General features: G+C 36.9%; 12 protein-coding genes across 12 annotated transcripts; 6 read left to right on the forward strand and 6 right to left on the reverse strand.

Moving 5' to 3' along the window:
* Positions 1 to 607: 607 nt before the first annotated feature.
* Positions 608 to 2,503, forward strand: UTP5 (Utp5p; the record flags this gene model as incomplete). The annotated part of the gene is made up of 1 exon (XM_452493.1): positions 608 to 2,503. One exon carries the CDS (start codon positions 608 to 610, stop codon positions 2,501 to 2,503), a length of 1,896 nt encoding a protein of 631 aa, XP_452493.1.
* Positions 2,504 to 3,207: 704 nt separating this feature from the next.
* Positions 3,208 to 3,855, forward strand: HPT1 (hypoxanthine phosphoribosyltransferase; the record flags this gene model as incomplete). Its single annotated transcript, XM_452494.1, has 1 exon — positions 3,208 to 3,855. The coding sequence occupies one exon, from the start codon at positions 3,208 to 3,210 to the stop codon at positions 3,853 to 3,855; it is 648 nt and encodes a 215-aa protein (XP_452494.1).
* A 75-nt stretch (positions 3,856 to 3,930) lies between these two features.
* KLLA0_C06677g (MCT family MFS transporter) lies at positions 3,931 to 5,352 on the reverse strand (the record flags this gene model as incomplete). The annotated part of the gene is made up of 1 exon (XM_452495.1): positions 3,931 to 5,352. The coding sequence occupies one exon, from the start codon at positions 5,350 to 5,352 to the stop codon at positions 3,931 to 3,933; it is 1,422 nt and encodes a 473-aa protein (XP_452495.1).
* Positions 5,353 to 6,861: 1,509 nt separating this feature from the next.
* On the reverse strand, positions 6,862 to 7,893 carry KLLA0_C06699g (uncharacterized protein; the record flags this gene model as incomplete). The annotated part of the gene is made up of 1 exon (XM_452496.1): positions 6,862 to 7,893. One exon carries the CDS (start codon positions 7,891 to 7,893, stop codon positions 6,862 to 6,864), a length of 1,032 nt encoding a protein of 343 aa, XP_452496.1.
* A 1,767-nt stretch (positions 7,894 to 9,660) lies between these two features.
* On the forward strand, positions 9,661 to 10,677 carry URH1 (trifunctional uridine nucleosidase/nicotinamide riboside hydrolase/nicotinic acid riboside hydrolase; the record flags this gene model as incomplete). The annotated part of the gene is made up of 1 exon (XM_452497.1): positions 9,661 to 10,677. The coding sequence occupies one exon, from the start codon at positions 9,661 to 9,663 to the stop codon at positions 10,675 to 10,677; it is 1,017 nt and encodes a 338-aa protein (XP_452497.1).
* Positions 10,678 to 10,843: 166 nt separating this feature from the next.
* DIT2 (putative cytochrome P450) lies at positions 10,844 to 12,385 on the reverse strand (the record flags this gene model as incomplete). Its single annotated transcript, XM_452498.1, has 1 exon — positions 10,844 to 12,385. One exon carries the CDS (start codon positions 12,383 to 12,385, stop codon positions 10,844 to 10,846), a length of 1,542 nt encoding a protein of 513 aa, XP_452498.1.
* Positions 12,386 to 13,251: 866 nt separating this feature from the next.
* Positions 13,252 to 14,841, forward strand: DIT1 (Dit1p; the record flags this gene model as incomplete). The annotated part of the gene is made up of 1 exon (XM_452499.1): positions 13,252 to 14,841. One exon carries the CDS (start codon positions 13,252 to 13,254, stop codon positions 14,839 to 14,841), a length of 1,590 nt encoding a protein of 529 aa, XP_452499.1.
* A 597-nt stretch (positions 14,842 to 15,438) lies between these two features.
* RPB7 (DNA-directed RNA polymerase II subunit RPB7) lies at positions 15,439 to 15,954 on the reverse strand (the record flags this gene model as incomplete). The annotated part of the gene is made up of 1 exon (XM_452500.1): positions 15,439 to 15,954. The coding sequence occupies one exon, from the start codon at positions 15,952 to 15,954 to the stop codon at positions 15,439 to 15,441; it is 516 nt and encodes a 171-aa protein (XP_452500.1).
* A 556-nt stretch (positions 15,955 to 16,510) lies between these two features.
* Positions 16,511 to 16,939, forward strand: MRPL44 (mitochondrial 54S ribosomal protein mL53; the record flags this gene model as incomplete). The annotated part of the gene is made up of 2 exons (XM_452501.1): positions 16,511 to 16,568; positions 16,701 to 16,939. The coding sequence occupies 2 exons, from the start codon at positions 16,511 to 16,513 to the stop codon at positions 16,937 to 16,939; spliced, it is 297 nt and encodes a 98-aa protein (XP_452501.1).
* A 348-nt stretch (positions 16,940 to 17,287) lies between these two features.
* RRP36 (rRNA-processing protein RRP36) lies at positions 17,288 to 18,286 on the forward strand (the record flags this gene model as incomplete). Its single annotated transcript, XM_452503.1, has 1 exon — positions 17,288 to 18,286. One exon carries the CDS (start codon positions 17,288 to 17,290, stop codon positions 18,284 to 18,286), a length of 999 nt encoding a protein of 332 aa, XP_452503.1.
* Positions 18,287 to 18,670: 384 nt separating this feature from the next.
* KLLA0_C06864g (rhodanese-like domain-containing protein) lies at positions 18,671 to 19,093 on the reverse strand (the record flags this gene model as incomplete). The annotated part of the gene is made up of 1 exon (XM_452504.1): positions 18,671 to 19,093. The coding sequence occupies one exon, from the start codon at positions 19,091 to 19,093 to the stop codon at positions 18,671 to 18,673; it is 423 nt and encodes a 140-aa protein (XP_452504.1).
* A 401-nt stretch (positions 19,094 to 19,494) lies between these two features.
* Positions 19,495 to 19,968, reverse strand: KLLA0_C06886g (rhodanese-like domain-containing protein; the record flags this gene model as incomplete). Its single annotated transcript, XM_452505.1, has 1 exon — positions 19,495 to 19,968. The coding sequence occupies one exon, from the start codon at positions 19,966 to 19,968 to the stop codon at positions 19,495 to 19,497; it is 474 nt and encodes a 157-aa protein (XP_452505.1).
* Between the last annotated feature and the right edge of the window lie 125 nt (positions 19,969 to 20,093).

Consider the following 20,093-nt stretch of genomic DNA (forward strand, 5'->3'; position numbering starts at 1 on the left):
TATATATATAGATGTATATTCAAATTAGCAACAGGACAGAGACATATAAGTGTTGACCTTGGTTGTTAGGCAGGAGCTCTTTCCTTACTTGACGTAAATTCTTTATGTTGTGTTAATCACCCAGCTTCCTCTCATCACAGTAGAAATGCTAACTAGTGTTTGTTAGGAGATATGAAGTGTATAACTTGAAAGCAGGAAGGCAATGTTTGGAGGTTGTAAAATAAGATTGCAAAAGCTGAGTTAACGAACTCAGCTCAGTGGATGTATCCTGAAGAAAAGCCTTAAATTGGGGACCACTGGCTATATGCTCCAAATCACGTGAACAATATATGCTAACTTCTTATTACCCGGCACTTGTTTTTTGTAAGTAAATCTCACTTTTCTTTCTCCTTTCCAAGCTAAAGCTTTTCATTTGAAACTTTTCATAGCTCATCTCATCGCATCTCATCTGAGCTCATCGCACAGTATTTACTTTTGTGTACTTACTTCTTTCCTAAAGTGTTTCGATAAAACGTCTTGGGATATTAATTGAACAATCACCGGCTTTCGTACTGTTTAAGCTAGAGGTCTACACTCTACCACACGAATAACAATAGCAAGCTTAACGATGGCAACAGCTTCGCCAGTCGTATTATCACAATATGATCCAACCGGACAATATTTTGCATACGTTTCCACCGCTTTGGATAAACAGCGGGTATCAGTGGAGCCAACAACTGCCTCCAAATCTGGTTTAGTGAACGATAATTTTCTCTATTTGGAGGGGAAAGACGTCTGCTGTACATGCATACAATGGATTACTTACAATGACACACCATTGGTAGTTCTGGGTCTAAACCTAGGGGAAATATGGCTATACTCTCCTTTATCGAATGAAATAGTGGCGAAACTGAACACAGGATCAAGCTTAGCAGTTTTAGATTTCCAACTCTTTTCAAGCAAGGACAAGGCCTGGTGTTTGACTGGTGATGATACTATTTTTTTATTCGACATGGTATCACAGAATGTATCAAAAAAATTCAAAATTGATGAATGTAAGGACTTAAAAAAGCTATGCATAGTTGATAGCAATCGTATTCTTGTCGCTTCTCATCAAATTTACTTAATCGATGTCATTTCAAAGAAATTGTTGTTACAATACCCTGGCCATATTTCACCTGTGTCTTTCCTTCAAGTGACCACAGATGGAACAGCATTTTTGAGTGCATCTCAGGACGATAGATTTTTGAATATTTATGATTTGGACACTACCAAGACTAAGTCCGTCCTAGTAGCGGACTCGAACGTTATATCAATTTCGATATCTGAGGATTGGTCTCACGTGTCGGCAACAACAGAAGATGGGGATATTGCTATCTTTGAAGAACCTTTGGTATCAATCAATTCAGGGAATAAGAGACGTTCTGGTAAGATATCCAAACAAAAAAACAAAACTATAACTTTATTAAGGTCTAATTCCGCAACCAGATTGCCTATTATCAAAAGTTTTATCAACAAAGATCTAATTAATTTTTCGTGGTTAGAAAATGCAACCACACCTTACTTTGATCAAGTTCAATTAGGTAACCTAACGGATTCAGTCACCACTTTATCCAAGCCATTGCCATCTGCTAAATCTACACAAACCAGGAACAACCAAAACAGTGATATTTCTTCGGCAAAGCTCTACAAAGAGGGTAATGCAACGGTAACATCTGGTGATAACTTTAAGCATGTGGAATCCATTGTCCAAAGTTTAGATGATATAGAAGGAGAAGGGATTTCAGAAACTTTACAGGATAGACTAAATATAATTTCACCACCATCGAGAAAACCAAAGGAAAGGAGAAGAGCCAACGCTGGTACTTCTTCTGTTGTATTAGCTCAAGCATTAAAATCAAATGATCATGCTCTATTGGAAACAGTCCTTAACACACGCGACGAAAAAGTCATTCAAGCAACCATAACCAGGTTATCCCCCCAACTTGCTACGATTCTCTTGGAAAGACTCGCTGAACGTATCGCCAGACAAACTCATAGACAAGGTGCTTTGAACGTGTGGGTGAAATGGTGCCTAATAATTCACGGGGGTTACTTAGTTACCATTCCAAATTTGATAAATTCATTGTCATCGCTACATGCTACTTTGAGGAAACGAGCAGATCTCTTACCAACACTCATGGCATTGGATACACGTATTACACGTTCATTAGATGAATTGAACAGTAAGAGAGCCGTACAATACGGCAAGGATCAACTTGATTCTGAACTTGTCGCTCCATATCAGGATGACGAGTCGAACCAAAATGAAGATGAAGAGGAAGAAGTGGAATATATAGAAGAGCTAGACGATGCTGGATTAATAGACGATGGTGAAGACAGTGCAGAGTACTCTGAAGATGATGACGAACACAGCGAGGCTGATAATCAGGAACTTACATACACTGAAGAAGGATTTGACGACGATGACGAAATGAGGGTCGACGTTGAAGAAGGATACTCTGACGAAGAAGTTCAGCATTAGCGTACATAAAAGAAAAAATATAAAACGCTAACGCATTGAAAAATGCAGCTGCTATGTATCGACTTAGACCTGACATTCTTCCTCCATGCAGCTTTAAGCTTGATTGATCATTATGGCCGGGTAATGGAAACATCGGAGTTTGACTCTGTCTGTAAATAATCTAATTAAAAAAAACAATTGTTTGCTAGTGATGCTCTCAGAATTCAATTTAATCCAGAACCAAACAAGTTAAAAATTTAAAGCGTGGAACATGGAAAATGTAGAAGCGTTTAATGAGGTGTTCTGTGTTGGTTTAGAACGTGCATTTTTGGTAGACGGTCTATCCGGCTCGGAAATCCCGTTCTCGTAAACAATTTTAGAATTTCTCTACTGGTTGCAAGCACGTAGGTTCGTCTCGCGGTACGGGAGTTGATCTTGTCCATGGGATCAGTATCTATCGTTTCGTTTTGTTTTTTTTTATATCTTTGACAGATAAAGTATAAATGTGTCGTGTATTCTTTCGGCTCATCTTCCATTTGAACATTCGTTGAGTGTTCTTTGATCAGTAAATCTTTGATATACTTATTTAAAGAAGTGGCAACCACAGGTTACCCAAGTTAAAGTATCTCATAGCTTTTTTGCTGCAGGCACAGAGCAGGAGAGTTTTTCTATTAATTTCAGTCTTCTGTTAAAGAATTAAAAAAGGGTTCTCGTTAGATTAAACCATGTCTTCTGACGATAAGCAATACATCTCATATAACAATGTGCATCAGCTCTGCCAAGAGTCAGCCGAAAGGATCAAGAAATTCAAGCCAGATATTATCATCGCTATTGGCGGCGGTGGTTTTATCCCAGCTAGAATTCTTCGTACATTTTTGAAAGAACCTGGTATTCCAACTATCAGAATCTTTGCCATCATATTGTCTCTGTATGAGGACTTGTTTACTGTTGGTTCTGAGCAAGAAGCGGTTGGTGTCACCGTCCAAAGAACGCAGTGGATTGATTATGAACAGTGTAAGTTGGATTTAGTTGGTAAGAACGTGTTGATTGTCGATGAAGTTGACGATACAAGAACAACGCTTCATTATGCTTTGCATGAATTAGAAAAGGATGCCGAACAACAAGCCAAGGCCAAGAATATTGATTTGGATAAACAACCAGAGATGAGAACCAAGTTTGGTATCTTTGTTCTACACGATAAAGTAAAGCCAAAGAAGGCTGATCTTCCGGAAGAAATAGTGAACGACGAGGATCGTTATATCGCTGGCAGAAAGGTACCAGATAAATGGTATGCTTATCCATGGGAGTCTACTGACATTGTTTACCATACCAAAATGGCTATGGAACAGGGAAATGATGTTTTCTTACCTTAACGTCGAATCTAGCGTATAAATTATATCATCACAACAAAAAAAACGTATTTCTACTATTTAGGCATAATTTTATTATCAAACTTTACGATACAAGTTTTTCCAGCATAAAGTTCCTTGAAGTGCGTCACGGAGGTCTGGCCTGAAGTGCAGTTCTCCATCATCGTACGCCGTTTTTTCTTTCATGCTTATCTTGTCACGAGCGATCAAAAATCCGCGCATCAAGCACAACGATAGGGCAGCGCATAAATATGCAGCACCTGCGTATACTGCAGTGAATATATAAGCATTTTCTCCTTCCTTATAGTGATCTTTTTTCAATTTTAGACCAATGACAGGAGAAACTATTGAACATGCCCCAATAAACATCCAGATAACAGAGTACACTGATTCTAGTTTTCTTAAGCCCACCAAACGCGTAATAATGGAAGTTAATAACGGCCAGATGGTACCCATCATCATACCTTCAAAAAGGGCAAATACTATGATTGTGGCATAATTTCTACATGGAATCCACATGGCATAACATAAAATTCCAACAAGCAAATGACAGAACATAGCAGTTGTCACCGGACCAAACTTATCAGATAAAAATCCTACCATTGGCCTCCCAAGTAAGGCTCCCAAACAAATCATACTTGATACGATCGAACCTTGTCTTGACGTATAACCTAGTGAAACAGTGAATGAAAATAAGGAATACAACTGTATGACGTATCCCAACATGGTAAAACAAACCCAGCCTATGAGTAACCACACTACTGGGTATTTAAACATACCCCATTCAATAACTCTACTTGGTTCCTCAGAATGCTTTTCAACTTCTTCTTTCCTAGTTCTAACCAATATCAAAGCGATGGTACTTAGCACAGAGCAAATTATACATTGAGATATCAATGCCCATCTGACATTTTTTCCATCGATAATTTTCTGCATTGAAAGATTGAAGACAATTCCACCAAGACCAGATCCTCCGGCACTGATGCCGAGAGCCAACGATCTTTTCTTCCTGAACCAAGGTGCGACAATAGTAGTGTTTGGAAAACAAATAGCCCCTAAGCCGAAGGAAATAGCCACACCTTGAGTTAAATAAACTTGCCAAAGCTTTGTTGCGAATGCTGCTAATAGAACAGATACATTTTGTACCACTATTCCTAATAAAAGGACTTTTTTAGCTGAACTTTTGATAAGCAAATAATTAAATAGCGGTGCAAGAAATAAACCAACCCCAAACGACAAGCCACCGATAGCAGCATAATCCAAATCTGTTCCTGTCTCGTATTTATCACTGGTCATATAATATGACAAATATACCGAGTATCCAGAAGTGGCACCCCATGTACAGAAGTTAAAGACGAAAGATGAAAACACAACCACCCAGCCGTAACCACCGTCAGGAACAGAAATCTTGTTGTAATCATCCTCGCTAGAATCAGTCAAAGATTCAACAGAGCAAGCTGTAGCCTCTTTGTTAATAATATCCTGTTCCTGTAATTTCATTATAAAGGGATCAGCAAGTGAATAGTCCTATATTAGGGTTACCATGCTAGGTGTCAGTACATGAATTTTACCTTTATTTATCCATTCCGGAAATATTCAAGATGTCTGAATTCTTTATTTTCATATTCTTTGAAGTATATATATCCAATTCTGAAAGAAAAAAAATATCAGTGGAAGATTCATGACTGAATATAACTTGGAAAAAAAAAATCAGATAACCTGTGGTCAGCATTTTTGTTAGAATACCCCTCACTGAGGTCTTACAATCAGAAAACATTCAATTCCGATGTATGGAAAACGGTAGTATTAGGTTATCTTTGTAGTTACTTAGATTATATTAATGTGTTAAATAAGCTATGCAATTATCGGATTAACGTTGATGTTTCACTTGCCCCAGGCAATAGTTCCAGATTACATCTAATTTCTTCACCTCTTATCTTTAGCATAGCCTCTCATTATGTTGACTATTTGGACCGTTAAACCATCGTTTTAGTTAGTGTGGTGTTGTCTTGGTGTTTACTGACATTGAAATATCTGAATTTTCGATTAAATTAAATCATTTTTAAAAAAAAACAAGAAAAACTTTTGACGTCGTCGAGAGTAATCGAAACTACAAAGAACAAATATGATGAAATAAAAACAGCGCCAGGTTAGCAACAGAGCTTTTCTGCTTGTGATAATGGGACCAAATAGAAATTTATATATGAATAAATTGTTGGAGCTAAGTTTCAAGTCATGAATTTGGTTTATTAAGGTAGATGACAGGGCTTAAAAAACGGATTTAGTCAACAGTAAATAGGATGGCATTCGTGATAAAGTGTCAAAATATCATCAGAAATAATATATTAGAAGTTACATATATAGTGACATGTGGTTTCGTACACCGTATAACCCTTCTTTCTATTGCTCATTATTTCTTTTATCGGGTACTTGTTACCGGTGTGCAAATTCAACGTGTGCGAAGTCTTCGAAATGGGTGGTGTGAACGAAAATTTTGAGGTAAGCCATTCTCTAAGAAAACATAGTAACCTGGTCTCCAACAAAATAAAATCGGTGAGATAAATGCAGGAAACAAGAAGTACCATGCTGTGTAGTGTGTTGATAGAATTTAACAATATTCTTTAGACAGTGGTTGAGGTTTCACTATGTATTATGCTACATCCGAGTGCTCGGTAAATAAATTTTAAAGACGCATTCAGCTCTTTTTTTTTTCTTCACTTGTTCGCCTTCATTTTTTTTCTCCTTGGAATAAATTACTATAATTTTTAACCGGTCTTCTCATCACCCAAGTACCATGAGTTTACCAATGGGAGGTATATACATTCATTCGTGAGTTTCTATTTTCATTATATGGTCAGTGCTTATATATTAGTTACATTCAAAAGATTTATTTCGTAATGTACGGGGTTTCCCTTTATTCTAATGGACAATCACTGGATGTATGTAAATTTCTCAATTATTGCGAATCCGTCATTGCAGATTATAATATTGTTCATTTTTGAAGCAGCTTCAATTATTTTGCCAGTCATACGTCTCGCGCAACCTCTTTTGCAGATATTGAAAAGCAGTTAGAGTTGGTGTTTTTTTGCCGTCCCAAGCGTCTTCAACAATTTTACTTGGCACAGGATCTAACGTAGTATTGGCGTCAGGATGAACGAAAAACACTATAGAGTAACGGTCGGAAGTTCTTGTTTCACCAGGGGAAAACTTGACTCTATGATTGGTACTCCTCAAAACTCCATTTGTCCAGTACGAAAGCATATCTCCAAAATTAACAACTAATGGAGGTGCTTTCCCTTCGTATTTGGATGCTACAAATGGCACTTTAACCCATTCCTTTGAGTTTTTGTCGATTTGCAATTCCAAACCTTGCTGTCCCTGTTTTTGCATTAATAACGCCAATGCACCATAATCAGTATGGGCACCTGCTCTAATCGTTGGGTCCAATGTCGGATCTTCCGTCAAATCGTCGTCTCTAACCAAAGGGTACCGTAAAAATCTCATGACGCAGCCGTTCTTTTGATCTGGTCTCATCTTCTCAGTAAAGAAATTTTTATCCTCGATCCCAAGGGCGATTGTAACTAATCTTAAGATCTCGGTAGCCACCTTATGGTATTTTTGTAAAACGGTAACAATTAAACCATCTTCGTCTTTCAAGCATCCGGGAGTCTCATTCTGTTCCGTATACTTAACCTTGGCTTCCGGGTTGGGAGTGTTATACGTGCCTTTGGTAAAGTTAACAGCACCGAAATTATAACATTCTTTGAAGTCTCTTCCTTTTGTTAAATCCAATTGTTCACTGGAAAAATCAGTATACCCAAAATTGTTGGTAGCGTCAAAATAATATTTTAGCTTTTCGTCATGTGCAGTAGTCGTGAAGAATCTCTTCGATAAATCAAAAAGCATGTCAACTTCTTCTTGAGTGAAACCATGCCCGTCAACGAAAAGGAATCCTTGCTTCATTGCAGCATCTAACAATTTGGTCGCTGTCACTCCTTCCACTTCAGAAATATCAATTGTTTGTAAAGGGTTGTTGCTCATTTTTTGTTGTTTGACTCTATCCTCTGGTCAATAGTACTTGTGTCCTAGAGTACCGTATAAGTATTTTGGTAGCTGTGATGGTATGCCAAAGTTCCTGTGAACCTGAATATTTAGCCCATCAGCATTCAGCAGAACTTTCACTTTATCTTTAAATTTCCCAGTTCACCGTTTTATATTTATGATAGTTTGACTTCTGCTTGAATGAGATTTTTTTTTTTTTTTTTTGAAAAGTAAGAATAATTATATCTCATGACTGTGACGGATAGCAGGCAAAACTTAGTAAAGAAAAGATCATTCACTGTTCAAGCACCTCTTAGTGATTTGCAAGTTTTTATCGATACCATACCGATTTTAAAACTCTATTTAGAGAGTATTTATGCTCAAAAAAAATTATAATAGATATTTGCCAGGCATTATACTGGCACAGGTCTGCTACTCCCAGTTCATCTGGTTAGGCATATACCAGGCTTTGAGTTTCCCTTTCTGAAGCTATTTACAATTGTATAGTTATTTACACAATTAGGTGTCCGTCTTCTGGAATAATGACTGATTCCATTTTCGAGAAACGGTCATTGAGAATAATAGGGCCACGACGCAAGATTTTATTTTTTTTTTTCCTTCCCTCTTGAAAATAACTATTGGGGTGGCTTTAGTCGGATGAGTAGTGTTTGATATGTTTCTAGATTTTCATGCCACTATTGATTGGGCTGATGTGAAACTGAGTACTGGACTTCCAGTATTTTTCTGTAATGTTCTGGGCTCGTCTTCTTGGTGCTATTGGCATTGAGGTTAAAACATGTCAGATGACATCATGTGTTAAACAGAAATTGCAATCACACTATGAAATAGCAGGTGGGAATTAACATGATGTTAAGCTGGGTCCTTCAAAATCTTGCTAGTCATACGTTTATTATTATTTTTTTCAGTTGTCAACTATGGATGTTCTTTGTCAGAATTGTTTGTATTTTTGAATAAAGCGATAAATTTGAGAAAAGACGATAATTTTCTGACATTTCATTTTTGTGACGCTGAAATTTCTTGACGACAATTATGCTAACAAAGAGGCCTGCTTTCAAGAGTTACTTTCAATAAAGTTGTTTGAGTGCAACATTGGTGTGTGACTCTGATGGTGATGTTTCTCTGCCTACCTTTGTATTTACTGCAATCAATTTCAGCTCTTGTGTTTCTTTTTTACTCCCTTCCGATGCATTACAATTCACATATCAACAATTATGACGTCGATCGTTGAGAGAATACTTGTCCCGTTGAGATCATATACTTTTAAAGATGGCACGTTCTATAAGATACCTTTCTCTAATAGTATTAAATTATTTTAGTATTGTCCGATTTCAGTTATCAGCATAAAGGAAAACCACAATACAAATTATACAATTCAAACTAGCTGACAATTAGGAGTGAGGAACTTCAGTATTATTAAGTAACCACTGAGTTAAAACTTACATGTAGAGTATTGAAGTTCTTTCCGTTGCCCTAGGCTTGTTAACGGCTATAAAGCCAACACCTTTCACGTGACTCCTCTTATAAGTTTTTCCCGAATCCCTTTTTTTATTTTCTGTATTGTGTCATATTGGAGCTTTCATAGTTTTGTTTCTTCGAAGAGACCATATTCAAAAATAAAGTCATGACTCGCCTAACTGTTGTAACTTGTTAGCGAAGTGTTCGAAAAATGGTGAGTAATATTCAGAGTTTTTTAGGTTATACTGCGTCAACTTACTAATAAAGTTTCTACGATTCAATTGGTTTGGTATGACGGGCAATTCAGTCATACCTATATGGGTGGACTGCGATCCTGGTCATGATGACGCAGTCGCTATTTTATTGAGTTGTTTCCATCCAAGCATAAGATTATTGGGCATATCAGCATCGTACGGAAACGCTTCCCCAGAAAACACATTGTACAATACCCTTTCTTTACTTACAGCTTTTGGGAAACAGGATGAGGTGCCTGTGTACAAAGGTGCCCAACGTCCTTGGGTTAGAGATGTTGCATACGCCCCAGATATTCATGGGGAGACTGGATTGGACGGTACGACGTTATTACCAAAACCAAAAAGGTCATTTGTTGATGCTGACTACATAAAAGCTATGGAAAATGCTATACTAGCAAACGGAGGGAATATTGCCTTGGTTTCTACAGGAACTCTAACATCGATAGCTACTTTGTTCAAGGAAAAGCCATATTTAAAGGAACAGGTTAGATATATCTCCATAATGGGGGGTGGCCTACACGCAGGAAACCGTAATGATAATGATTCTGCGGAATTCAATATTTGGGCAGACCCTGATGCTGCAGATTTTATCCTCAATGATGAAGACATTAAGCATAAATGCATTCTCTCTCCGTTGGATTTAACGCATACCTGTATTGCCACTGAATATATAGACAAGACTATCTTGGGAGATGGATCATGCAAACTTAGAAAGCTCTTTTATGAACTATTTTTGTTCTTTGCGAAAACTTATAAAAACAAACAAGGGTTCGAAGCTGGTCCACCGGTACATGATCCTGTCACACTGATGCCATTATTATATTTATATGGTCATATTTCGAATGATATTTTGAGGTTCAAGTATGGAAGGTTTGATTTGTCAATAGATAAGAACCAAGATAGCATAAACTATGGTCGCACCATTGTTACACAAGAGTACCCTTCCGATTCAAATTTTGGCTTAATGGTGGGTCTGCAGATTAATGTGGATTTCTTTTGGAATCAGGTATTGAATGCAATTGATGTAGCAGAAAACTATCCAGGCTCTCTTTGAGATACTTCAAAGTATAGCGAATACCAAGAGAAGTTTTCTTGTGCCATTAACAGAAAATATCGGTAATTATTATAAATAAATATAGAATAAATATCACTCCTTTCTCTTTCTCTTTCATGCTGTTTATTTCTTATTTCATAGTGTTAATGGTAAATTGTTGTTATGGTTATATATTTTCGCTCAACGTCTCCCCAGCGCTTGAGTAAAGAGAATCTGATCTCTGATCTTGTGGATCTTTTAATATGGTCAATTTCACCTTGAGCATTTTAGGACAAATTGGTCCGGCTGGTGTCATTTTTTCCTTCCATTGTGGATGCAATTCAATATGAAAGTTCATCAAAACATAGTATAGAACATATTTCATCTCCATGAGAGCAAGTTTTTCGCCAAGACAGGATCTTCTACCACCATGAAACGCAGACATTGATGCATCGTATTTATGCTTTTTCCAATTATTTGCTAGCTCATTGGAATTTTCTCCCCATCTTTCTGGTATGAATTGTTTGGCTGTTTCTCCCCATACTGATGTAGCAGTGCCTGTTCCATAAACGTTATAACCACAGTAAACATCTTTATCAATAATAATTCCTGGACCCAACTGACATTTTCTCGTCGTCCTTCTATTGATAATTTGGCCTAAAGGAGGAAACATTCTTAGAGCCTCATAAATAAAGGCGGTCAATTTAAAGCTATTCAAGATATCTTCATTTCTATCAACTGATAAAAGTTCCTCTCTTATAGCGTACTGCCAATTTTGATGCTTAGCAAGCAAATAAAAGAGTGTGGACAAAAGTAGTTGTGGGTTCTCGTGGCCCGCAACCAAAATTATTACTAGGTTATCTTTCAATTGCTCATCAGTTATACCTTGCAACTTCCATTCTCTTATCAAACCGGCAGCAGCATTATTCGTTTGTTCGAATTTATAGTTATGAATGAGATTCTTATAAACGGTATCAAGAAGCATGTCCCGGAATTGTATAATATCAATTTTGGCCCTCTGTCTACTTTTTATAGGTAATAAGTCAAGGAATGGGAAAGATAGAAATACTGGCTTGAAAATCTGCTGCTTCACTTGATTTAATTTCTCATGAAGCCTACTCCTGCATATGTTGTCATGCTCATCAAACTTCAAGGTGCCAATATCAAATCCAAGAGCAATTTTTGCAATATTTGCAAGTGTCAATCTTTGAATCAATGGTGGTAAAAGGACGGTCCCTTCAGTATTATCTTCAATGCTCTTTTTGAGCAATTTCACAAATAATTGAGCATTATCTATCAAAGGTTTCGAATCAAAGACGTTTAGCTGATTTTGGATGCAGCTTCTATATTTCATCCAGACCTTTCCATGAGCACTTATCACATTGTCACCAGTATATTTCGCTAGTAACGAGTATGGAATCTTTTTCTGGTTTCCACTTTTAGCAAAAGTGTCTTCATCTCTAAACATGATGTTCAAAAATTCAGGCTTCGAGGTCAAAATATTCCAACGATTAGCGAAGAATATTTTAACAGCACCATACTTTTCCATCGGGTGTCTAATGTATCGCTCAAATATTTCGAGCTGATCCATGTCCGTTAGGATGGGTAGAAACGAAACATAAATTGGAATAGTTGGTAAGCTCCATGGCAAGCCTATAGGGAAGCATACCAAACACAAAAAGCTGAGTAATATACCTGAAGAAATTATTCCAAGCACAAGTGATAACATTTCGGTGTCCTGCCCTGGGGTGATCTTTTTGTGTAGTATATATGTTCTGACACTATTTCCTCTCTTGTTGTTCCTTCTGTCATAGAAAGTGACATTGGGTTTTATATTACTCAAAGTAAAAATTGGTTTGAAAAAAAGATAATATGAAGTCAGTTATTTGGCATCAAATTACTACCTGACCACTAAGGTCTAATTACCTCGGAATGGTATACTTACTTCTTGACTTGTGGTTAGCATTCTATTCTACCTATGCTTCTATTTTTCATTTCCTGTCAGCATCAAAAACTAAGGAAGGCCGTGAGCATTATTTTTACTTGATGGATTGGAATATTTTCGAAATGTATAAGGAAAACAGCAAACTTGAACGTTATTCGGGATCAGTAAACATCACTAATACATCCAAAGAGTCCACGTTCAGTTCAGCCACACATGGGAGGAAAAAGAGTTAATTAAGCGGCGGGTAGATAACTATTCTTCGGTTGTGTTTCTATTTTTTGTATTTTCATCAAACTTTCTGCAGCATGTTATACGCAAGTTTCTAAAACGTCATTTTTTCCAGTATCATATGCCCAGCTTAGTATATAGGTTTCCCGAAGAAATGAAACGTACAGCAGACCATAATTACTGAAACTACAATGGCCAGCAGGTTTCTCACAACAAGGTCCATTTCAAAATATGTTAACTTATATAAATTATTGTTCGATAACATTTTGTTACATAACTATATCCCGTAATATTTCCTTTCCGGCACCGGTTCTGTTAAATTCGGACTTCAAGCAACAACAAAGGCTAATAAGCAAGCCACAGAATCCGCTGATAATTGAGCTGAATATCGTTTATTAAGTGCATTGACAATAATTCAAAAAATGACGAATGATACGTTACCGATCATAAAAGAGGCTCATCACCCATATTTTGATGTGGACATCTCCCATGGCCAAACTGAGAATGATATGTCCACATATTCCAAATTCCTATGTTTGTATACAAGAAACTTGTATTCATATGAACTATATTGCATCCAGGACAAACAGAATTGCCAATTTACCGAAAACTGGGAGGAATTGAGCAATATTTTGAAGCAAAAGACCGGAAAAATCAATGAGCATGGTGTGACGGAAGTCGAGATAACTGCAGAAGAATCCCACAGAATGACCCCATTCCATAACGTTGCAATTAAGGTATCTGAATATCAGATTGGTGATGAGAATCAAATCAGGGGTGTAATTACCACTGTTGAAAATGAGAACTCGTTTAATACCTGGTTCATTTATCACATTCTATGCAAAATTCATGTTGGATATAGCTCTGAACCTAGCGTGCAATCTGAGGTCGACTATGCAGAGCTTTTCACCCAGTACTTCGAAAGAAATTTGAAGAATACAATTCAGGGCGATGAATGGATTACAATGAATGGTAGACAATATTTTAAGGAAAGAGTTTGCTATTTCACATCCAGACATAAAAGAATCGAATGTATTTTGCCAGCGTTCCCTTGTAAATCCTCAAATTTGAAAAAGGTCCATGGTGACGTCCCAGATAAAGGAGAAGAGTTAGCCTTTGTGAATCTCATCAATGCAACCAAGGAAATTTCTAAATTCTATCCTCCTGGGATGAAATTATGGATTGTTAGCGATGGGCACGTCTTCAGTGATTGCATTGGCGTAGATGATGATGTGGTCGATTCATATACAGCTCATTTGCATGGTCTTTATAGATCATTAGCAGAACCAGGTACTGACGCTATAGGATTTGCTGGTTTGAAAGATCTTTTCTTTGAAGGTGAGAGTAGTGAATCATTTGATCCCAGATGGGTTGAGGAAATTGAACTACCACATTACACTGGCACTAAGATCTGTCCTGACTCTGAGTTATCAAGAAAGATATTGATGAAGGGATGTGACACTGAAAACGGGAGATTGAAGAAACAATTAAACATTCCAGATCATCCAAGATTGCATTTGTTTCGAGGATTTTCGAAGTTTATGACTGAAGACTTATGTCTATTACCATTTTTTCAAGGCATATCGAGGAAAGGCTTCAAAAAGGTCGTTGCTAAAGTTGCCTTTGAAATGATCAAACGAAACGACGCTTATTCGAACTTAGTAGAATTAGTTTTTCCTCATCATATGAGATTATCGATTCACGCACATACCAATAGCGGACCAAAATTCGGAATTAAAATCATTTCACCTTTACAATGTAAAACAATTAGGTCTTTAGACAACGAAGAGGAACCAACTTTCGAAGATTTGTTGCATATTCCTACACCATGGCACAATTGTGTTGTCAAAATTGAAGAAAATGAGCGCTTCTATTTGACTAAAACCAAAACTGTGATGGATGCAATTGAAAACGGTAATTATGAAGGAACATGGGTAAAAACAGATGTGGAAACTGGAGTTGGTGGCCATTATTTGCTCAGAAGGGTTCGTAAGATTAATAAGATCAATTAAATGACTCCTCAATTTCTTTTTATTTTTTTTTCCAGCCTGCAAGAGCTCCACACAACAACTAATGATACCATGAATTAACCAACTTTTCAATTTTTACTCATAATTCTATCCTAAACTCTTTCGTCCCAAAAACCCACTGAAGAATCGGTGAAGCTAACCATCGGATTGTGTTTTCTTAATTTTGAGATAGCGCCTTTGAATCAAATGCAATTCAACGAGGGATTCTTGTTATTATTTTTATTTTATTTTATTTTATTTGTGATATCTTTAAGATAGAATCATTGACACAAATCGTCATATGTCAATTGATTCATGTGAAAGTTCTCAACAATGTATATGCTTTTAACAGATATTTTTGTAACAGTTTGTGCTTGGTACAATCAAAAAATTAATGTGACGCTATTATTAATTGCTGAGAAAAAGAAAGTACATTGACCATGCTGCTTGTTAAATTAGTTTGTTCTTTTATATTATACAAAATGCTCACAAATGAAGCAGATAACAATGATGACCGGAATTTGGAAATTTATGTCCAAAGCTATATATAGTCATAGTTGCGATTAGGTGAAAAATGTGAAAGGTTCTAGGAAAGAAATATCATATCACCCCCAAATAATCTTCCTTGATACTGCCAATGGCGTAAATAGAGTTGACTTCCGATCTTGCACCGACGATTTTTAATCTTACTCTAGATCCTTTAGTAATAATTTGTTCTGATGATTGATATGATGGAGGATTGGAACCACTGTTGAAAGTCAAATCTTCTGGCATCAAAAAAGGGGAAACGAAGACAGACAAAGGTCCAACTTCCACTTCAAAACCTAAGTTTGTACAACTAGATACGATACCATCAAGAACTTCTCCCTTGAAAGGTTTCCATACCACAGCTCTATATTTAACAGTAAACTCTGCTGACCCGTCCGTAGGCAAAATCCGTCCACGTTCAATCTCGATATTTTCACAGTCTAAAACACATAGGATATATCCGAATTTACCGGTACATGTTCCTTCCACCTCTTGTAGTAGCTTTGTCATCAAATATCTCTTCATCTGAGGTCCAAAGAATGATGGATGAAGCGTTATATTCAACGACAAATCTTTGAAGAAAAACATGGCTCTGTAGTTTATTTCGCTTCTATAAAAAAGATACTGGTCCTTCAGGCAATAAGATCAAGTTAAAGTATAGTTACAATCAAACTGAAAGTCCAATTCGAATATGAATAGTTCCTTTTTAAAAAGCTTGCCAATAGATTCACCGTATCAACGGCTGTTACAATTGAATAAACGAATGAAAAACAACCCGCACTTAGTTCAACCTGCAAACAATTAAAGGCGAGTACCTTATATCGACCTTAAATAACAATCCAAGGATCCTAAAAACCGATTGTGCTAAAAGCAGTCTTGCTTCATTTGCAAATATTGAAGTTGTTCATTTTGCAATTGGATGTTTCTTTCAATATTTTTCATTTCGTCAAACATCGCCCAAAAACATTCAAAAACTATCCGGGTAATAGTATAGCCTCTGATGAGATCGCTATTACCATTTAAACAGTTTTAGGCAAAAAGCTAGAGATGAATACAGCTGTGAAGTATGTTTTTGGATGAGGACGTCTCATCAGAGTAATACTTGGGAGTTTGTCAGCTGTTGTCAAGAGAACTATAGAGCAACATGATCACGAAATATTTTACTAAGGCAGTTGTGAAATTCAATCCATTAGGAAAGGAAGGTATGTCTTCAAAGAAAGAGAAATCATTAGTTGGACATCATTTAAAACTACCGAACACCATTACTAACATAATATGATTTACGGTTGTTTTACTATTAAAACATCAATCGTCTCATTTATCTTCATCTACAGCCAAGACAGCTAGGTTGTTCTTAAGTGCTATTCCTCCTTCACAAAGAACAAGTGGATTACAATTGCAAAACGAAGTTTTGGTTTCTGGCTCTAATAAGAAACCTACAGTGAAAGTTACTTTCAAAGATAAAACTGAATTGGAAGCTGATCCAAGCAGTATGAACTTCATGGAACTAGGGAACTACTTTGATCGTCATTCAAGAAAATTGGCCCTAAAGGAAAGTATTGAATCTCAATGATTTCTTGTGACGAGATACCCATCACAAAATTCATGTATATATAACAATAAGTAAAAGAAATTTAATGTAGTATAAGATATAAAACACTACAATGCTTCAGTGGATTAAATTGAGTCAACGCTGTTGGTATGATCACAGACCTTATTATTTGAAGCTCCCTTCCTGTCCATTATTCATTTACATCGCCTGAATAGGAATTTCAAGTTTCTTCCAGATATTGAAAATTTTATACGGTGCCAATGCAGAAGCGATGAGCTAAACTTAAAATCAAGAAGAACTTCTATGTAGAAGCGACTGATAACTAACCTGTAAGCAGCCACGGCCACAAAAACTACCAGTAATATACAAATGTCATTTTACTTCAAGAATATCAAGCCAGATCTTCATTCAGGAAACGAAGATGAGGAAGATGACATAGCATCAATCATAAGAATAAACGATACAAGTGATGCAGAAGGTTCACAAAGCGAAGATGAGCTAAAGACACTCTCATTTGGATCTTTGAAGAAAGCTGATGAAATGATGGACAATGAGGAACAAACCAGCAGAAAAAGCAAAAGCAAAGCGAATGGTGAGAAGAAACATTTGAATAAGCCAAAATCAAGAGAGTTGACTGAGAAACAAAGGAAACTTGATGATGGACAGAGACGTCAGAGCGGATTACAGGAAGAAGAAGCACAACAAAAGTCACAGTCTATCAAAATGTTTGCAGAAGAATCTTTCGGAGAAGAAAGTGATTCTGATAGTGATGGCGGCTTTTTCGATGAAGAATCAAACGATGAGGCTAATCAGAATGGTAAAAAGAAGAAAGGTAAAAGAAAGCACGCACCAACCGAATCATCGTCAAAGAAGAAAGTGCGCTCCATGAGAAAGATTCCTGGGTTAGAAGATAATAAGAGTAAATCCATCTATCAAGATGTCAGGTTTGATAAAGCCATGGGAAAGTCAGAAGACTTGGCAAAAATCCGTCAACGATACAAGTTCTTGGATGAGTACAGAGAAAAAGAGATCAACGAATTGGATAGCATGCTCCATGATAGAAAATTCCTAAGTAAAATCAGCGACAGAGAGAAGAGTGAAATGGAGCAGCAGGTGAGAAGGATGAAATCAAGATTAGAAACGGTGCAAGTCATGGAAATGGAACAAAAGATTGTAAAGGATTATGAAGCAGAAATCAACAAGAATAACAAGAATAAATACCATTTGAAGGATTCAGAGAAGCGGAAGGTAATACAAAAGTGGAAGTTCGAGCACATGAAGGGTAAACAAAGAGAAAAGGTAATGGATAGAAAGAGAAAGAAGAGATTAGGTAAAGAATTTAAGCAATTCGAATTTCATAAGAGGTAAAGTATGCGATCGGATCAATTGCATTCTACTCATTAATTTCAAAGAGATATTGCCTTTATTGAAACGGATGTTTCATTATGTGTACATAAAGTATAGATGTCAGGTTTTCAAATTTAGGCCACTCTATATAGTTGATTTAACGGGAATAATTTAGATAGAACCCAAATCTAGGACCATAGATTTGACAATCGAGTCTGAAAGGGACAGAACAGTCGTGATTTCAAATAAATTTATACCACATCAGCTAAGTAAAGTAACTGGATCACTCGGGAAAATGAAAGCCTACTCTTTATCCAGTTATTTTTTGGAAGAAGATGCAAACAAATCATATCACTCTCATTATGGATACAACAAAAAAAAATAAAATGAACAAGACATTACAAATCATTTCTTTGGTTGGGTCCTCTGCAGCCATTCATTGATCGAACCAGGCCATACTCCAGTCTTCTCATAACCATAAGATCTAGCTAGTTCTTCAGCTGCTTGAGCTCTAATCCCGGCAGCGCAAAAGAAAATCAACTCCTTATCCGCAGAAGGCTTTGGGATATGGAAAACCTTCTGAAATTCCTCATTGTCCAAACTCAACGCACCTGGTGCAGTCTTTAGAGGTAAATTGATAGCTGTAGGTAATGCAAATTCTTTCACTTCACTAGGTTCTCTCACATCGACTAGAACCTTGTGCGGATCAGGCTTGGCAACTAATTTTTGAATGTCTTCAAATTGATAGATCTTGGCTGGTACAGTAGAAAACGTTCTGAAACCACCGACTTTAGCAGGAAACGATCCCTTGAAAGCACTTCTTAACATGGTAAATAATCACAAACTTTGACTTACTTCTGAACTCCTTTTAAGACACCAAAGACTTGCCTTCATTACTCTGCATTGTCAAATAATTCCCTTGTCCGTTCTCTATAACGGATAAAGCGGTCAAATTAATTTTTCAATATTAAATGTTCAAGATCAACACAGAAATTGACAGAAAGAAGGAGAATTAAGGTTGAGAATGGAATTTTTCACTAGCACTTGACTTGGACCTTCTGTGAGTTATCCGAAGAGGCTGGAATATGGATTATAAAACCGAAAACGTTATTTGCTGTTAGATTAATTGGTTTATGTATTCTTTATGTAGGAGCTTTTTGCAATTAAGGGCGAGCAACCTGTAAAAAAAAAAAAACTGTGTGAAATCATAAGTCATTTGTCAACCAAAGTTAGAGTTGGAGTTTGTCTCCGCCCTTGGCGACCCAGTCGTTTGTAGACCCAGAGTAAATGGAGGCGTTTGTGTAACCTTCTTCAACGGCTTTGCTTTGGGCACCCAGTGCCCTGCGACCAGCAGCACAGAAAAATACTAGTTCTTGATCCTTGGAAGGTTTAGGGAAACCGAATTTCCCTTTAAACTCTTCATCGCCATATGCTAGCGCATCAGGGGCGGACTTGTAAGGCATGTTCACAGAGCCTGGAATTTGAACAATGGCGAACTCTTCGGGCTCCCTGACATCAAGTAAAATAACGTTATCAGGTTTGGTCTTGATTAAGCTGACGATGTCATCAAAATCATAGTTCTTTCCCTCATTAACGTGAGTCTCTTTTGGTTCAGTATTTGTCTGGTCGCCAGAAGTAACAGGCTGAGAGTCAGCAGTGTTTTCACCCTTCCAGGCGACATGAATCTTTTCCCAAATTCCCATAGCTATTTGTAGGTGCAGTCTGTATTCCGTGTTCCAACTCTTTAATGGCTTTTTTTACTTTGAAAGTGGTTGTTAAGTGAAAACGATTAGAAGACAGTTTATAAAATTTATATAGATGAATGAGA

This window comes from Kluyveromyces lactis (genome assembly GCF_000002515.2).
Source record: "Kluyveromyces lactis strain NRRL Y-1140 chromosome C complete sequence".
In the NCBI taxonomy this organism is placed as follows: Eukaryota; Fungi; Ascomycota; class Saccharomycetes; order Saccharomycetales; family Saccharomycetaceae; genus Kluyveromyces; species Kluyveromyces lactis.